Source organism: Eretmochelys imbricata, chromosome 11 (genome assembly GCF_965152235.1).
Source record: "Eretmochelys imbricata isolate rEreImb1 chromosome 11, rEreImb1.hap1, whole genome shotgun sequence".
Classification (NCBI taxonomy): domain Eukaryota; kingdom Metazoa; phylum Chordata; order Testudines; family Cheloniidae; genus Eretmochelys; species Eretmochelys imbricata.
The window spans coordinates 60,992,643-61,006,112 of NC_135582.1; the positions used below are offsets into that span (position 1 = coordinate 60,992,643).

A 13,470-nucleotide genomic window follows, 5' to 3' on the forward strand; every position below is an offset into this window, starting at 1 on the left:
GTACAACTCCTAGTATAATGGGAGCCTAATACATTATTGCAGTACCTATTACTATTGTAATATTATTACTAATAACAGTAATGTAGTTTCTTCTTTGAGGGTATGTTAAATTAGATTTAATCATATAGTTTAAATATAATCCTATAGGTAGTGGTTATGATGCAGTTTGTGTTCCCGAGTGATAGACACTTAGGGGAGGTTTGAAATATCTAGGATGGAATTTTCGAAAGTGCTTACACTGGTTTAACTCTGCTCCCATCTGAAGACTTTTGAAAATCCTACTCATAGAGCTTAATGTGCCACTGACATCCTCTGCATAAGAAGTGACCTAGGGGTTAACATTAATAAAGGATGTTTGTTTTAAACAACTCGGACAGGTAAGTGGGTGATACCGACAAGTTTGATGAAAGGAGATGAAGGAGATGCTGCAACTTTAAAAAAAAAAAAAATTCCAGCTTTTGGGATGTTTTCCATGTTCTGTGAAAAGAATAAAATGTATTTTCCTTTAATTATACACTTTTTTCCCTCTCCCGCTCAAGTTGATGGAATTCAGTGTTTACCTAGCCCTTCACTTAAAGTAATTTTAGTTTTCATGTTGCTTAAAGTTGGCTTAAAGGACTTTATGATACTATTTGCAAGATATGTTTGTAAAACTAATCAGAACATTTGAGACTTTTACTGTCTCTCAAATTCTAAAAATCTCAATAGTCACTTCTTTAAACTCCCCCCCCCCCCCGCCACCCACGACAAGCTAAAAGCAGCATAGCTTTGAGATTTCCATCTTCTGTTTTCACCTTCTATATAGGAATCAAGTTTCAGTGTGTCAGGATACTGCAATATATTAATCCTTAAATAATCTGTATCATTTAAACAGCAACAAAAATAAACACTGCTTGGCTTTTGGAGTGATTAAAAGGATGTAATTTGCCTCTAAGAATATTTCTAAACAATTTGATCACTGAGCCTCTTCTATAAATAGGGGGACTTACTTTCTGGGAATATGTCACCTTATTTGGAAACAATACATGTTGGAAATGATATACGCTGTAGCTGTGTGCAATAGAGCATGGCATGGGTATCCAAAAAGGAGAGTATAAAGAGTATTTAATAATGGGAAATAACCAACATTAAAACAATTAAAACCCTAAATTATTTAGCATGAATCATTTGACATTATTTATATGATGAGGAATAGATTTAGGGCTCATAGATTAAAAAGATATTTTATAGATCCTCCCTACATATATGTGTATAAATTCTCTACCTGCTGTGTCTAACTTTTGTATGCAGCCAGAGAGCTATTCATTGGCTTGGTGTATACATTAACAACATAATTACTACTAACATCATGAATTATAAATATCAAAACATTTTGTTTTTGATCAGCACTGAGATCAGTCAACATTGATGCTGATGACTTAAATAGTGAAATATTAACTTGAATTTGTAGTTTCTGATTATCTCACTATTTTCTAAGGAAGAAAACTGGAAAGATCACATCAGTAGTCATGATTTCTTTTTTCCTATTCCACAGACTAGAGATTTAGTTTAGCTTAGACTGTTATAAATTTAGTGTGGCTACATGTTTCGTATGTGTAGTTTATGTTCATTAAATAGTTTTGGTATATTAATGTGAAAACATTACAATATATAGCATTCTGTTTAAAGCATAATTTTATATTAAATCTTAAAATGTGAGAGATTAGTTCTACTGGAGAATACCTTTAATGTAAAAATAACTACTAAAGTTTAGCTGCTCTTTAGTTATCTGTAACCCTACTTACTCCTCTAGTTTTTTAAAGTCCATTCTCAAAAAATATGGGGGAATTAACATTAAACAGTGCAACTAGAAATAACTGCTTTTATCTTCAACAAATAAAACAAAACAAAACAAAAAAGAAAACGACTTTGTTGCCCTGCTAAAAGGGATTTTTAATTGGATTAAGTACAGCTCAACATCAGCAGAGATTTAATATTCATGTGATGGCCTAAAGGTGAATGTAGTTTCTATATACAAATCTTTGCAAACCCCACATAATAAAGAGTCCTTTGAGTGCAACTGTTGACCTCTGGCAGAGTAGAAGTTGTGTATGAAATGCATGGCCTCTCAGTTTTTTTCAGTTTAAACCTTCCCCTGGCCTCTTTAGTACTATAGAATGAATTTTCAAGGAATCTTGCTCTTATTACCTAAAGTCTGAGTATAGTAAAGGCTGTTTTTCTCTCCGTTCTTTCATGCAGGTTAGTACACAGAATATGAAGATGGGTGGGCTGCCTCGTACCACTCCACCTACCCAGAAACCGCCCAGCCCACCAATGTCAGGAAAAGGAACGATTGGGTGAGCACAATTACTGTAGACTTAATATTTTTGTAGAGAGTAGATGGGGAAGAGATATTCCTAAACAGCTGAGCACCTAAATTTCTACCAGGGCAAAAATTTTAAACATCTTCCTTATTCTTGCTTCTTGTCCACCATCTAAAGATGGGCTGTGAGGCTTGGAGAAGTTGTACCACCATCCTTTTCATTGACCACATCTTAAATTGTAAGTGATGTGTTGCTCACTGTAGATGATGAAGGTCATTAGAAGTTTTATTCAGGAAGACTTCCTTTGATTTCTTTTGGCTTGTATTATCTGTGGTGGATAGAATTAGTGGTGTTCTGACAGGTTGTACTGTCTATCTGCAGTAGCTAATGTAATATCTAAATTGACATACTGTGTCACAGGTTGGGCATATATGCTGTGAATGGTAAAATGTGCTTTCCAGTGGAGCTATGAACCTGAATTCTACATTTTCTTCATCTGATAGTCCTTATGAATTGTGTCATGAGGAACAGCAGCCCTTCTAGTTATTGCATTGATGTAGTGTATGTTCGTGTTAGAATTCTCTGAAATGCTTCTGGTTCCATGTGCAGGGCCAATTAGACAGGCAGAACTGCAAGGTCTGAATGTGTGGATGAGATGAGGGTGTAGGAAGGAGGGGTTTAGATTTATTAGGAACTGGGGAAACTTGGGAAAGGGGAGCCTACACAGGAAGGATGGGTTCTACCTAAACCAAAATGGAACCAGATTGTTGGTGCTTAAAATTAAAAAGGTCGTAAAGCAGTTTTTAAACTAAGGTCTGGGGGAAAGCCGACAGGTACAGAGGAGCACGTGGTTCGGACATCCCTTAGGGGAGGATCTATAAATGGAGATTCCTGATGTCCTAATAAGAAGGAGAGGATGGAAGATGAAATACTTGTGTGACCTGCGTAGTGTGACCTGATGAGAAACAGTCAAATGAAAAAAAGTCCCATTCAATTACATCATGTGATGGCAGGCAGCTAAAAAGTGACAGGTTTTTAAAGTGCTTATATACCAATGCTAGAAGTCTAAATAATATGGGTGAACTAGAGTGCCTCATATTAAATGAGGATATTGATATAATAGGCATCACAGAAACTTGGTGTAATGAGGATAGTCAATGGGAAGCAGTAATAACAGGCTACAAAATATATTGGAAGGACAGAACAGGTTGTGCTGGTGGGGCAGTGATGCTACATGTGAAAGAAAGTGTAGAATCTAATAAAGTAAAAATCTTAAATTAACCAAACTGTACCATAGAATCTCTATGGATAGTAATTCCATGCTTAAATAATAAGAATATAGCAGTAGGCATATCTTACAGACCACCTGTCCAGGGTGGTGATAGTGACTGTGAAATGCTCAGAGAGATTAGAGAGGCTATTAAAATAAAAAAACTCAATAAGAATGGGGGATTTCAACTATCCCCATAGTGACTGGGTACGTATCACCTTAGGAAGGGATGCAGAGATTAAGTTTCTTGACACCTTAAATGACTGCTTCTTGGAGCAGTTAGTCCTGGAACCCACAAGAGGAGAGGCAATTCTTGGTTTAGTCCTAAATGGAGCACAGGTTCAGGTCGCAAGAGGTGAGTATAGCTGGATCGCTTGGTAATAGTGACCATAATATAATAATATTTAACATCCCTGTGGCGGGGAAAACACCACGGTGACCCAACAGAAAGGGGAACTACACAAAAATTAGGAGGTTAGTTAAACAGAAATTAAAGGGTACAGTGCCAAAGGTAAAATCCCTGCAAACTGCATGGAAACTTTTTAAAGACACCATAATAGAGGCTCAACTTAAATGTACACCCCAAATTAAAAAACATAGAGAACCAAAAAAGAGCCACCGTGACTAAACAACAAAGTAAAAAAAGCAGTGAGAGGCAAAAAGGTATCCTTTAAAAAGTGGAAGTTAAATCCTAACGATGAAAATAGAAAGGCGCATATACTCTGGGAAATGAAATGTAAAAATATAATTAGGAAGGCTAAAAAAGAATTTGAAGAACAGCTAGCCAAAGACTCAAAAAGTAGTACCAATTTTTTTTAAGTACATCTGAAGCAGGAAGCCTGCTAAACAACCAGTGGGGCCACTGAACGATTGATGTGCTAACGGAGCACTCAAGGACGATAAGGCCATTGCGGAGAAACTAAATGAATTCTTTGCATTGGTCTTCATGGTTGAGGATTTGAGGGAGATTCCCAAACCTGAGCCATTCTTTTTTCGGTGACAAATCTGAGGAACTGTCCCAGACTGAGGTGTCATTAGAGGAGGTTTGGAACAAATTGATAAACTAAACAGTAGAAGTCACCAGGATGAGATGGTATTCACCCAACATTTCTGAAAGATTACTAACTGTCATCTGTAACCTATCATTTAAATTAGCTTCTGTACCAAATGACTGGAGGATAGCTAATGTGACGCAAGTTTTTAAAAAGGGCTCCAGAGGAGACCCTGGCAATTACAGGCCTGTAAGCCTGACTTCAGTACAGGGCAAACTGGCTGAAACTATAGGAAAGAACAAAATTGTCAGACACATAGATGAACATAATTTGTTGGGGAATAGTCAACATGTTTTCTGTAAAGGGAAATCATGCCTTATCAATCTACTAGAATTCTTTGAGGGGGTCAGCAGGCATGTGGAAAAAGTGGATTCAGTGGATATAGTGTATTTAGATGTTCAGAAAGCCTTTGACAAGGTCCCTCACCAAAGGCTCCTAAGCAAAGTAAGCAGTCATGGGATAAGAAGGAAGGTTCTCTCCTGGATTGGTAACTTGATAAAAGATAGGAAATAAAGGGTAGGAATAAATGGAGAGAGCTAAATAATGGTGTCCCCCAGGGGTCTGTACTGGGGCCACTCCTATTTAACGTATTCATAACTGATCTGGAAAAATGGGTAAATAATGAGGTGGCAAAATTTGTAGATGACACAAAACTATTCAAGATAGTTAAGTCCCAGGCAGACTGCGAAGAGCTACAAAAGGATCTCTCAAAACTGGGTGACTGGGCAACAAAACGGCAGATGAAATTCAGTGTTGATAAATGCAAAGTAATGCACATTGGAAAACATAATCCCAACTATACATATAAAATGATGGGATCTAAATTAGCTGTTACCACTCAAGAAAGAGATCTTGGAGTCATTGTGGATAGTTCTCTGAAAACATCCACTCAATGTGCAGCAGCAGTCAAAAAAGTGAACAGAATGTTGGGTATCATTAAGAAAGGGATCGATAATAAGACAGAAAATATCATATTTCCTCTGTATAAATTCACAGTACGCCCACATCTTGAATACTGCGTGCAGATGTGGTTGCCCCATCTCAAAAAAGATATATTGGACTTGGAAAATGTTCAGAAAAGGGCAACAAAAATGATTAGGGGAATGGAACAGCTTCCGTATGAAGAGATTTTAATAAGATTGGGACCTTTTTCATCTTGGAAAAGAGACGATTAAGGGGGGATATGATTGAGGTCTATAAAATCATGACTAGTGTGAAGACAGTAAATAAGTGTTATTTACTCCTTCTCATAACACAAGAACTAGGGGCCATCAAATGAAATTAATAGACATCAGATTTAAAACAGAAGGAAGTACTTTTTCACACAACACACAGTCAACCTGTGGAACTTCTTGCCAGAGGATGTTGTGAAGGCCAAGACTCTAACAGGGTTCAAAAAAGAACTAGATAAATTAATGGGTGATAGGTCCATCAATGGCTATAAGCCAGGATGGGCAGAGATGGTGTCCGTACCCTCTGTTTGCCAGAAGCTGAAAATGGGCAACGGGGGATGGATCATTTGATGATTACCTGTTCTGTTCATTCCCTCTGGGGCTCCTGGCATTGGCCACTGTCGGAAGACAGGATACTGGGCTAGATGGACCTTTGGTCTGACCCAGTAGGGCCGTTCTTATGTTCATGTAATGGCTGATTCTGAAACAGAGTTTATTGTGTTAAATTCAAAATAAGATATTTACATAAATGCAAACTACTCTGATCTAGTAGTGGAAAGGCAAACTGACTCCTCAACTGCTCAATTCAGATCAATAAAATATGCAAAACAGAAAATTCCTGCATAGGAAAAGGGGTTTGGGTAATGGAGAGCATAAATCCCATCCTCCACTCCCTGGTCATAAATTGGACATTGCAGACGTGTGGAAAAACCATTTTTTTGAGTCCCTTAGATTTTGCGACACATATAACTATAATTTTACACTGGTAAAAGATCTGTGGCTGCGCTATATTCTGACTAAATTTGCTTCTGTACATATTGCTTTTTTTGTCCAGGCGTCACTCTCCCTATCGCACACTGGAGCCTGTGCGTCCTCCAGTGGTACCAAATGACTATGTACCTAGCCCAACACGTAATATGGCTCCCTCGCAACAGAGCCCTGTTAGAACAGCTTCTGTGAATCAGAGGAATCGCACATACAGGTATTCAGTCTACTCCTGCACAGAATGTGGTTGGCCTAATACAGTAATCTATACAAGATGCACTGCTGTGATTAAAATCAAACCCAGATCCTACTAATAACCTCACTAATACACTACTGACTGAGAAACCCATTGACTCATGGACACAGTTAAAACAATAATATTCTATCTTAAAATTTACTTCACTTTTTCCCCACAATTACACTTTAATTTTGTAAGGTACAGTACTTCATAATTTACTAGTAAAATTGTGTAGTAGAAACAGTCATAATAATATGGAACTTGGCAACATCACTCTATTTAATCTTTACAAAGATTTGGGGAGATTATTTTGTGTGTGCGAATTATGAGGTATGCTTATTGGAGGACTAAAAATTGCTCGTGCTTCATAATCAATGTTTTTTGAAAAATAAAAGATCTTGAGACTTTAGGATGAACAGTGCTAACCAGTTCTGTAAAAATGAAGTAATCACAACTTATAAATGAGTAAACGACTAGCTTTGAACCCAGAGAGATGTTATGATGTATAACAGAAGATACTGTTTCACTGACCACTAGAAGACTTCCTCAGTCCTAGGAATTGTCAGAGGTATAAGATGCCACCTGAGAGCTAAAATGTCTCTCTTAAAATATTAAATTCTTCTTCAAAACCATTTAAGTAGGCTGACAAATAAGCTTTATACCATATCCATTCTAAACACGAGAAAACTTGATTTTATTGACTTCAGCAAATGTTGATAGATTTAACCTTTCTACTCCCAACAATACTTAATGTGGAAGCATATATAATAGAATCTTGCAAATCCACATGCTTTATATAATCTGTACAAAAATGGGCTGTCTCTCTCCACTCAAAGATTTAATAGTATTGCAGTGGTGTCATGTTAGTTAGCTTTTCAAAATGCCATATATACTTGTTAGATTACTAGTGCCAAACGAATGATCATTCTTGATCAAAATTAAATGCTTTTGTGAAAAATGATTTTTGTTATATCAGCTTCAGTTGTTTGTTTCTGCCAGTTATTAGTGTGAAGTAGCAAGTTTCTATTGTTGGGTTTTTATGTATTTTCTCCATGGACCAGATTATTAATGTTTTGGTGGCTTTGGTTTCTTTAGCAGCAGTGGGAGTAGTGGAGGGAGCCACCCAAGTAGTCGGAGCAGCAGTCGAGAGAACAGTGGAAGTGGAAGTGTGGGTGTACCTATTGCTGTCCCCACTCCATCTCCTCCTAGCGTGTATCCAGGTAAATAGGAATCTCACCTTCCTCTCTTTCTCCCCAAGTTCTAATGTTTGAGTTTATTTACTGTTGTGTGTGCAAGACTCTGAATCTCCAAGAGAATTTTTCAAGGCAACTTTTTCAGAACCATACAAACTTTAACATTGTTTTGGTGCTAATAATTAAAATGTGGGTACCTTGATATCCCCTGAGTGTGGAAATGTTTGGTTATGCTGATATTTGCCTGTTTGCCTTTTATGTCTATTGGTTAATCAAAACGGTTGATTCATTTAAACCAGCTGAGACAGGAACTCTTGTCTAGACGTGACTAGATAGGACACAGCACTGTTCCAAGAAAACAGTATCTCTAGCTCCTTTTAGCCAGATGAATGGTCTTTCATTTGCTTTCTGTTCGTGTAGGCATCTAGAAGTTTATTAGAAGCTTAGATTTATTTTTTTTAAAAAGGCAAGAGCACAGTAAAGTAAATCTTCAGTATACTCATGAAAGCAGAGCAGATTGTCATGGAAAAGGCAGTCTGTCAAACATAAACACTTTTGGTTCACAGAAATTAGTGTTTGTACTCTCCTTTCTTTTTCTCATACAGTGTTGAGGATTTTCTGCGTGCTTCTTTCCTTAGTCTTCTCAGTGAAATGAAGGAAAACCATTATTTTAGCATAAATTGTGTTCTGAAGAGTTATTTTTCTGTGCCAAACATTGCTGTGGGAAACTGATGGCTTCCCTCTGCTATATGTTTAATTTTGTACAAAAGCTACCAAGTTGTGTGCTACAGATTGGAGAGTAACTATCAAAGGGGGAAAGCAGTCTTTCTTAAAGTAATGACTTTCATTGAGATGTTCAGAGGTTGGTTTCCACATCTGTAATTGATAGCAGACTTTTTTGACCCAGGTACCCTTATTTGCTGCATATACTGGAATGCTCCTGTAACATAAGCATCATTTTTTTCTCATCCCCTCTTTTTGTGCTAGAACATTTAATGTTTACTGAATATCTAACACTGAATTGTCAGAAGGCTTTTCTAATCCTTGCTAACCTGATCTCCTTATTAACTTTACCTCTTCCTCCTCTTTTCACATAGCCCCTGCTGGCTCAGCTGGCACTTCTCCCCTTCCTGCTACCTCTGCACCTGCTCCTTCCCCCCTTGCTCCTGCTACTGCCCCCTCCGCTGCCCCAGATGCTGCTGCTGCAGGAGCCCAGCCTCTTGCTGATGGCTTCACCTCTCCAACTCCCCCTGCTGTTTCTTCCACTCCCTCAGCAGGTGAGTCTTTGCTCCATTTCATAGACAGGTGAATCAAGTTGTGAACACAATCTGAGGCTTTTCAGAGATCCTTGGGAGTCATCAATCTTTATGGCTTTTTCTGGTTTATTTTTTTTGGATATGAGTTTTGTCGGAAAACACCTGTTCTTCCAGGAGATTCAGAGTATTAGTCCTATAAACAACCACTATGTTGTATGTTTGTGGCAGTGTGGATAATGTGAGCTCTCAGAGAAGCGTATGTAGGATAAAGGCAGAAATTCTTTTGACATCAAGCAGTTGTTTTCCTTCTAATATTGGATTTAAAATGGTGCCTCTAATGAAGTGTGTGATGTGTATGGTTTTCTGTGACCTGACTCCCGTGATTAGGGCCCTACTAAATTCACGGCCATGAAAAACGTGTCATGGACCATGAAATCTGGTCTCCCCCCTGTGAAATCTGGTCTTTTGTGTGCTTTTACCCTATATCTAACCAGATTTCATGGGGAAGACCAGTGTTTCTCAAATTGAGGGTCCTGATCCAAGAGGGCATTGCAACAGGGTTATTTTAGGGGTCACAGTATTGCCACCCTTACTTCTGCGCTGTCTTCAGAGCTGGGTGGCCGCAGAGTGGGAGCTGTTGGCTGGGCACCCAGCTCTGAAGGCAGCGCCCTGCCAGCAGCAGCAGCGCAGAAGTAAGGATGGTAATACCATACCAGGCCATCCTTACTTGTGTGCTGCTGCTGGCTGCGGCTCTGCCTTCAGAGCTGGGAACCCAGTTAGCAGCTGCTGCTCTCCAGCAGAAGTGCAGAAGTGAGGGTAGCAAGCTGAAACCCCCACTACAAAACCTTGTGACACTCCCCCCCCACAACTCCTTTTTGGGTCAGGATCCCTACAATTACAACACCATGAAAATTTTGTTTTAAATAGCTGAAATCATGAAATTTATGATTTTTAAAATCCTATGACCATGAAATTGACCAAAATGGATCGTGAGTTTGGTAGGGCCCTAACCATGAGGTGTATTGGGCCAACATCTCTCCTTTCCATTAGTTGTTGCAAAAGAGACATACATTTTTGTTTCACTACTAGGGAAATGGAAGTTTTAGTACACAAATTGAGTCGTTTTCTGCCAAAAGACTTTGTTCAATAGGTGATATATACTGCGTGTACTCAAGCTTGCTTTCTTAACGTTTATAAAGCCTCTCTGCATTTTTATTTCTTTAATTGCTGAAGTTGCAACATGTTTACTAAATATAATGTAAGACTAGTATGTATTGCCTTTTGTTTGATTGATTTGGATGTAGTATTGTTATGTAAAGATCTGTTTTATATATCAAAAATGGCTTACATGTTTTTGAAGTAACTGATTGTAATGGGTTCTGCCTCTGATCACAACGCTGTATTAGTTCGGATGTTTCATAACTGTGGTCTACATTCAGGCTTATTTAGAAATTTTGTAACATGCGAGAAAATATTCTTTAAGTAGTGTTTAGTTAAAGGGTTAAATTAAGCATGTATCATTATTTCCTAATCTCATATATAAGAATTCTTATAACAACTGTAGAGGCACCTGAGCTGTGATGAATCTCAGTGGCAACAAATCGTCATAATGTCTGAAGTATTTGTGCAGTTAGAAGATGGATTGATTTTCAGTTTTGATGCACTGGTTTATGAAAAATGTTACAGGTCTCTAGGTCTTAAACTGCACTACTTGTGGATTTTTGATAAAACAATCAGAATTAAATAGAATTGAAAAACTCAAGTCCTTTAATAAAAATTCAGATTATCTGATTTTTAAAAAATAATTTACTATCTTCCCTTTGTTAAGAAATAAAGTAAGAGTTGCCCACTTTCTCCTTATATTAGCCTAGTGTTCAGATGACTTCCCTGAAATAGGATGCATGAGGATAATAATTTTGTTTTGAGAATGAAGAAAGTCACTGTTTTTACCTTCTAGGGAAAAAAAGGCCAATAGAAAAGCCACTAATTTTATTAAACAAAACCTGTTCTATGTGATTGACTTTGAGCATATTTATTCCTTAAATACAAAAAGTACACTGTTATAAATTCTGTAAGTAAAACAAGAATCCAGTAATTCTCAGTCTACTTTACATCTTTTGTATTTTCCCGTGGATACAGATAACAGAGTTAGTGTTGAAAAAGTAACATGTTATGATATTTTTGCCAATCCAGATATGCTAAAAAAACCCCACCGCGGCTGATGTCAAGCTGGCTAGACAGGAATGCAGATTCTTAATGGATAAAATTCAGGCCTCCTGTCTTCCATTGACTTTACCTACTAGCACAGAGGTGGGCAAACTACGGCCCGCGGGCCACTTACGGCCCACGGGACTGTCCTGCCCAGCCCCTGAGCTACCGGCCGGGGAGGCTACCCCCAGCCCCTCCCCTGCTGTTCCTCCTCCCCTGCAGCCTCCGTGCGCTGTGCCACCAGCCCTCTGGCCCACCGCTCCTGCCGGGGAGTGTGGCGGCGTGGCTGTGAGCTCCTGCTGCTCTGAGCGGCGTGGTAAGGGGGCGGGGAGAGGTTGGATAAGGGGCAGGGTGTCCCGGGGGACAATCGGGACAGGGAGCAGGGGACGGTTGGATGGGGTGGAGGTTGGGGGCGGGGGAGCGGTCAGGGGACAGGGAGCAGGGGGTTGGATGGGGGGTGGGGTGTGGATAGGGATTGGGGCATTCAGGGGACAGGTAGCAGGGGGGGGTTGAATATGGGGTGGGGATCCCAGGGGGCATTCAGGGGTGGTGGTGTGGATAGGGGTCGTGGCAGTCAGAGGACAGGGAGCAGGGGGGCAGTTGGATAGGTGTGGGAGTCCCGGGGGCCTGTCAGGGGGTGGTTGGATGGGGCAGAGAATTGTGCGGGGGGGTCAGGGGATAGGTCAGGGGATGGGGAGCAGAAGGGTTGGAAAGGGGGTGGAGTCCCAGGGGCGGTTAGGGCCAGGAGTGTGGATAGGGATTGGGGCAGTCAGGGGACAGGGAGCAGTGGGGTTGGATAGGGGGTAGGGTCTCGGGGGCGGGGGTGTGGATAGAGGTCAGGGCAGTCAGGGAGCAGAGGGGGTTGGATAGGGGGTGGGGTCCTGGAGGATGGTTAGGGGCAGGGATCCCAGGAGGGGGCTGTCAGGGGGACAAGGGGGGTTGGATAGGTCAGGGGTTCTGAGGGGGGCAGTCCGGGGGCAGGAAGTGGGAGGGGGTGGATGGGGGCAGGGGCCAGGCTGTTTGGGGAGGCACAGCCTTCCCTACCCGGCCCTCCATACAGTTTCACAACCCGATGTGGCCCTTGGGCCAAAAGGTTTGCCCACCCCTGCACTAGCAGCATCCCTCTCCACCAACCAGTGACTCCGCCCATTCTCCTCCTCCCCTAGGCTTCTGGATAGTTCTGGAACCTTCTTACTGTTTCCTAATAGGCATAACGAGAACCTTTGTGATCTCATCACTTCCCTGAGCTTAAAGCTTTCATTCTCAGTCTGAAATTTCCCCCCAACGTTTCTAATACATTAAAAAAAGCTTTAAGCAAAGGCTTCATCAGTCAAAGTGACAGATTGAAAAAAAGGGAGAATGTCAGTGAGGAGGACAGAAATTCACTGGGTTGAGGTCTTTGGCGGGGGGTGTGGGTGGGGCAGGGATTTTGGAGGTTTTTACAACCATGAGTTTCACCTGTAATGTTGTGGAGGAGGAACCATGTAAACTGAAAACTGTCTAGTTTACCTTTGTGTCAATAGCATGCTTCAGAGCTTTAATTAGATGTAAATACATGGTAGCTTAACATCGTGGTTTATGACTGGTTCAAGTATGATGACAATGAGATTCAAGTCAAATTACTAGTCTTCTAGTTGTGACTTCTGGGGTGTAGTTTAAGGTAAGCACACATTATTTACCAGATGTCTGAATCAGTTTGATATAGAAATTGTGTGTTGCAATGTTAACATTGGCTGGAATAAAGTGGAGGTATTGAAGGGATTGAGTCAATTAAAATTTTTCTAATACATTGGAACATTGTGCTGGATTCCCTTTCCTCTTCCCGAGCTGTTTGTTCTTTTCCATTCTCCAAAAATGATCCTCCACACATTTCCTGAGAGCTGTGGCTGTGGCCTTTAGTCATAGAATATAACACATTTGTAATCCCTAGAGATGACTTCCAATTGAATTAGCGGGTACCTTGTGAGTGATTTGAACACTTGGCTAGCTAACAATGAAATGAAGCATCTCTGC

General features: G+C 40.2%; 1 protein-coding gene across 2 annotated transcripts in view; it reads left to right on the top strand.

Moving 5' to 3' along the window:
• The window catches only part of ABI2 (abl interactor 2), a 101,305-nt gene that overhangs the window by 67,253 nt on the left and 20,582 nt on the right, over positions 1-13,470 (top strand). Inside the window, exons 4-6 of one of the 2 annotated variants that reach the window (XM_077829980.1) lie at positions 2,239-2,336; positions 6,633-6,779; positions 7,896-8,020. In XM_077829980.1, the coding sequence (XP_077686106.1) occupies positions 2,239-2,336; positions 6,633-6,779; positions 7,896-8,020 (370 nt within the window). The remainder of the gene's footprint in view (positions 1-2,238; positions 2,337-6,632; positions 6,780-7,895; positions 8,021-13,470) is intronic. The other variant, XM_077829981.1, reaches the window with a different exon arrangement.